The following is a 6000-nucleotide window of genomic DNA, read 5'->3' as shown; positions in this document are numbered from 1 at the left end:
TGCGTGCGTGTGCGTGTGCGCGTGCGCGTGTGTGTGTGTGCGTGCGTGCGTGCGTGCGTGCGTGCGTGCGTGTGCGTGTGTGTGTGTGTGTGCGTGCGTGCGTGCGTGCGTGCGTGCGTGCGTGCGTGCGTGTGTGTGAGAGGTGGTAAGGAGTGAGAGTCAAGTTAGATCTGGTAGTTGTGTGTTTGAACAGCTGTGACCAGGCTGAAGGAGGACAGGAAGAGGCTGGCACCAGGAAGGCAGCCCACAGGAAGAGAGGCACAACAGACGCCGGACAGAGGAGGAGGAGGAGGAGGAGGAGGAGGAGGAGGAGGAGGAGTGCACTTCTCACTCTGTCACTCCTCTCCTCTCTTTCTCTCTTCCTCTCTCTCTCTCCATCACTTGTTTCCCCACAAACACCAGCACCAATCCTTCACTCCTCCTCCCCCCCCCCCCCCCCACCTCCTTCTGTTTAGTGTGATAATGCCGGTAAACAAGCTCCGTCTTCTCTCTCCCGCCACATCTCTTCAGCATTCTCTTTCTCATGGGCCAAAACAAAGCAGCCCTGCATCATATCAGATGGATGTGGCTAATAAACAAAGCAGCACTGCATCATATCAGATGGATGTGGCTAATAAACAAAGCAGCACTGCATCATATCAGATGGATGTGGCTAATACAGGAAGGAGATGGAACGATAAAGAAGAAGTGGTCGTCACCACCGGGATCTTTGCCTCCAAACACACACAGCGTGTTTATTCTTTCAGTAGGGGGGAATGATCGTAACTAGTGATGTTAAAGATTGACAATCGATTATTATCGCTGTTAAGAATTTGAGAACAGAAAGGGAAAGAGGACAGAAAGGGACAGAGGAACAGAAAGGGACAGGACAGAAAGGGACAGAAAGGGACAGAGGACAGAAAGGGACAGAGGAACAAGAATCGTACGCAGGGCGTCTCGAAAACCACCCTGACAAAAGGCAATCAGCATGATTCTAATCCCACATCTGCTTGTGACAATCCATGTAGCTAGCCAAGCGTACACCCTGCACACACACACACACACACACACACACACACTCACACACACACACACACACACACACACACACACACACACACACACCGCCCCCGTCTCATCTACCCAGAATAGTTCTTCTATTGTCCACTGCGTCCAAAACATTCCTGCACCTCTCAATTGAACATGTGAAGTGGCAGTAATACATCCACCTTTTCCGATGTACTGAAAAGCACATCACCCACAGCATCCCAGGCGGGAATCGAACCCACGACCTTCTAGCTGTGAGGCGAGAGCTACCACTGCGCCACGCCACGGTCAAACGTGCTTGATTTCCCCAGCCATGCACACATTCAGGTAATATGAGAGGGATGCATCTCATCAAATCACTATCCAATTTATATCCATCCTTTTCTCCTTGCTAAGCAGACCTGATTTATTTCAATATAGAAATATGTAGGTGACGCATGCTCGCTTTGCCCAGCCATATCTTTATACAGCTTCAGAAAGTGGAAGCATTTTCTGTAATTGGAGACAAATTTAGTGCACTTCATTCAACCCATTTATCTTCTTTCTACAGTGGGAGACTGCACCTGTCTCTCTGATGAAGCCGTTCTGCATTATGAGACCAGTGCTTTTGATTTGAGGTTTTGAAAAACCCACTCAATAACAAACAACAGTTTTAGGGACATTAAATAGTTCTATTTTGAGAGCAAACCAGACTTGTTTGCATCTGTTTTCGAGTGTGTTTGGGGGGAAAGGGGGGGGGGGGGGGGCGATTAGCATCTTTGGTTTCATTGGCTATTGTTTCACAGTTTTGGCCAATCAACTGCTTTGGTTGATGTTGATGATGTGGGGGGTGATTGGCTCATCCATTGTAATGGGTGGAGCATTACCTGCGCCAGTACCTGCCTGCCAGGTCTGAAATAGTCAGAAAGACTAACTGATGATAATGTGATGTGCATTGTTTTTATTGAAATATGACTCGTATACAGTCGTTTCCCATGGTCCAGTGTTAAAAAGCAAATGAAAATTGCAATACAAAAGGTCTTTGCACACACAGTCCGATTGTTTTCGTATGCGTGTTTTTTAAATAATCCGTCATCTGAAAACACAGCTCGCAAAAATCTATTGACTGATGCGAAAAACGCAGAAAATCGAACCTCGTCCGAAAACTTAAACGACGGACGTAAATTGTCGGACTCGGTGTGTCAACGATGATTGACACAAATGAGGTCGTTTTTTTGTTTTTTTTTCCGTGCCTCAATTTCGGACGAAAATACGGACTTGGTGTGCAAAAGCTATTCGAATCAGCAGCAAAGTATGGTTGATAGTATCAAATCAGGAGATAAGCATCATATTGTCCCAGCTCTAGTTTGTATGTATCCATGGATTGCAGAAACGTACAATGCCGAGTCGACGTTTTATTCAGGGCGATTGGGTTGAACAGTCTGGAAAAGCTGTAGAAACACAACAGCAGAATGAAAGCTGAGATGTCATTCATATCTGATGTGAGTTCACAACAGTTCCCACAGCTGTTTTCATGTGAGTTTTCGCCGTGCCATAATCATATTGTGAAACTATAAGTGAAGTTATATAGGTGTTGTTTCAGATGTGCACGTGCAAGCCATGCAGTGTCACATCTGATCAGGTTTTCTGAGGCTGACTCGATTGGCGATTTGATTGATCGATAATAACCGATCCAGTCACCTCCTGAAATTATGCATTTTACACAGCATTTTTACAAACAATGATATAAAAGTGCACAGCAAGCAGAAATAGCAACATAGTCGCTATGTAAATAAATCAAAACAGTTATTATGTTCATGTGCACTGCGTGACTGAGGTGTTTTCCCTACTGACAGCACTGGTAGGGAATGAAAGGCTTATCAATGCAACAGCACAGGCTCTGCCTTCTACCTAGTATCTAAAAGTGGCTCTGATCTGTGATCACACGCTGTGAAGTTCAAAACACAACATCAGAGGTGAACTGCCAAACGGACGACACGCCCACACTAACTGATGCGCCTCGTACTCTTTCGACCACTTTCTTGATCTGTCAATGAAAACTTATAGAAAACGGTGATCAGCCAATCAGAGATGACCTATGATCAGTATTATGATCAGATGATTAGGATTATGATGATGATGATGATGATGGTGCATCCCTACTCACTTAAGCTGTGTTCACACCGAGATATTTATTTTTCTCTCTCTGTCGCTCGATTCAACCCTTTGGAATCGCTCTGTCGCTCTGTTTAAATCGCTCGTCATGATATTTGTCCACTATGAGCCACCGTAGTTGTTTACAAGCTAAGCCTACCAGCGTGCTCCTAACGCGAGCTCTAATACCGGTAGTACAGACTTCACTTCATGTCAGCTGTCAGCCTGTCAATCAGCTGTCAATGCGGTTTGTTGCCACACAATAAACCAGCGGTTTGTTCCAAGCCAGTGTGATCCTTGACTCACTCTCACACGGCAGCCAATCAGCGAGCGACTGATGCCAGCGTAATTTCGCTCGAGTTGGGATATTTCATCTCGGGGCGATGAGCGAATTTTCTCCCTATCGCTCCGTCTGTCGCTCGGACGCCCAGCGATTTTTCTCCCGGGCGAATATACGCTCAACCGCTCGTTTGCGTTGACTTTGTATGTAAACTCGATGCCAGCGAAAAACTTGAATAGGTCGGTGTGAACGCAGCTTTACAAGCTACCACAATAATACGCAGTGGAAGCATCATCAGAGCTCAAAGCACACCCGCTCCAACTAACAATCCCTCCTGCCACTGAGAACACCAGCCGGCAAGCCTGTGGCCAGCGATTAAGCAGCTTCTCTATCTGCCAGAGAAAAGCCTTTGCAACATATTGGCTTCGTACAAGGAAGTGACGTTCAATTCCCAACAATTTGACAAAATCCATACATCCATCCATCCATCCATCCATGCCCAGTACCTGGGTGACAGTGGGGAGTAGGGAGAGGAGCAGGACAGCCTCCCAAAGGATGAGAGACTCCATCTTCATCTTCATCGTCCCCCAGACCACGGTGTCTCTCACACTGGGTAGGCTCCAACCTGTGAAATCACTTGCCATTAGATGGACATAATTTACTGTGTTGACTGTGTGTGTTTAATTTAACTAGCTGGCAGAAAAGTGACAGAATTACGGGCGGCTAACGTTAGATTTGTGTGGGCTCAGTTTTGAACCTAACATTGGGTTACGTTAAGGAGAGATAGAAACACAGCAGCAGGCAGCCTACACGGTATGTAATGGGAGAGAGTTCCTGGAAACAGGCGAGTTGAATTCACAATTGAAGACTTGTAACATTACTGACATTGGGTTGAAAACAGGAAAGAACGTGAAGTTTCTTCTTTCTTAACATTTTCACAACACAAGCGACTTCTGCTCATCTTCTCTTCCTCTCCGCCTTACCGCTTCTCTGAACTGGGGATAAGGTACGCTTTGCCGCTTGTTTAATGCCGCCCGTGCGTCCCCCGTGTGTCGCGGCTGAGTGGAGTTAGCCTTTTTTATTATTAAATCTGCCAAATTTTAATTCAAACTGATAATCACGATGGTCCGATGTAGAAGGGTCAGAGGTCGATGGGGGTCGGCCCATCGACGATGGTCGATGCCATCTTCCATGGTGCCAACCCTAGTTTATAGCATCATCTACAGACCTGTTGGCTCTGTAGGCAAACTGCAGGGGGTCAAGGAGTGGGTCCCAGATTTCATTTGAGGTACGACAGAACAAGGTGATTGAAGAACCTCATGACCTGCAGAGGTCAAGGCGACAGGTCTTTAGTCCTTTAGTGCTACAAGCTTTGTGTTTTTGGGGGACGGGGATAATAGAGGGTTTCCAACTTCCATGATTGCAAGTTGGAAACCCTGATTAGTGTTTCGCTTGCACCTGGGTTTTACCCTGCCTTTTTGACACAAAATGCCCCCCGTGAAAAGGGTCTATAGTTGAGGACTTGAAGCAGGCTAAAACGTGGTTTGTCTCCAATGCGGTGTTGACGATGTCGGTGGACACGGGGGCCAGCTGATCAGCACAGTGCTTATAGGGCTGCAGAGGGTGAGACAGAGTCAGGCAGAGGGTGAGACAGAGTCAGGCAGAGGGTGAGACAGTCAGGCAGAGTGTGAGACAGAGTCAGGCAGAGGGTGAGACAGAGTCAGGTCAGAGGGTGAGACAGAGTCAGGCAGAGGGTGAGACAGAGTCAGGCAGAGGGTGAGACAGAGTCAGGTCAGAGGGTGAGACAGCAGAGGGTGAGACAGTCAGGCAGAGGGTGAGACAGAGTCAGGTCAGAGGGTGAGACAGAGTCAGGCAGAGGGTGAGACAGCGTCAGGCAGAGGGTGAGACAGAGTCAGGTAGACGGTGAGACAGAGTCAGGTCAGAGGGTGAGACAGAGTCAGACAGAGTCAGGTCAGAGGGTGAGACAGAGTCAGGTCAGAGGGTGAGACAGAGTCAGGTCAGAGGGTGAGACAGAGTCAGGTCAGAGGGTGAGACAGAGTCAGGTCAGAGGGTGAGACAGAGTCAGGCAGAGGGTGAGACAGAGTCAGGCAGAGGGTGAGACAGAGTCAGGTCAGAGGGTGAGACAGAGTCGGGCAGAGGGTGAGACAGAGTCAGGGCAGAGGGTGAGACAGAGTCAGGTCAGAGGGTGAGACAGAGTCAGGGCAGAGGGTGAGACAGAGTCAGGCAGAGGGTGAGACAGAGTCACGTCAGAGGGTGAGACAGAGTCAGGCAGAGGGTGAGACAGAGTCAGGTCAGAGGGTGAGACAGAGTCAGGTCAGAGGGTGAGACAGAGTCAGGTCAGAGGGTGAGACAGAGTCAGGCAGAGGGTGAGACAGAGTCAGGTCAGAGGGTGAGACAGAGTCAGGTCAGAGGGTGAGACAGAGTCAGGCAGAGGGTGAGACAGAGTCAGGCAGAGGGTGAGACAGAGTCAGGTCAGAGGGTGAGACAGAGTCAGGCAGAGGGTGAGACAGAGTCAGGCAGAGGGTGAGACAGAGTCAGGC

At 48.5% G+C, this 6000-nt stretch overlaps 1 protein-coding gene across 1 annotated transcript in view; it reads right to left on the bottom strand.

Moving 5' to 3' along the window:
- The window catches only part of adamtsl3 (ADAMTS-like 3), a gene marked incomplete at its 5' end in the record, with an annotated part of 209171 nt that extends 205151 nt beyond the window's left edge, over nucleotides 1-4020 (bottom strand). The window contains one exon of the mRNA XM_083662451.1: nucleotides 3946-4020. Coding sequence (XP_083518577.1) covers nucleotides 3946-4020 — 75 coding nt within the window. The remainder of the gene's footprint in view (nucleotides 1-3945) is intronic.
- Between the last annotated feature and the right edge of the window lie 1980 nt (nucleotides 4021-6000).

Source organism: Poromitra crassiceps (genome assembly GCF_964638095.1).
Source record: "Poromitra crassiceps genome assembly, chromosome: 28".
Lineage (NCBI taxonomy): Eukaryota > Metazoa > Chordata > Actinopteri > Beryciformes > Melamphaidae > Poromitra > Poromitra crassiceps.
The sequence above is the reverse complement of the archived record's forward strand: the minus strand, read 5'-3'. Positions and strand labels throughout refer to the sequence as shown.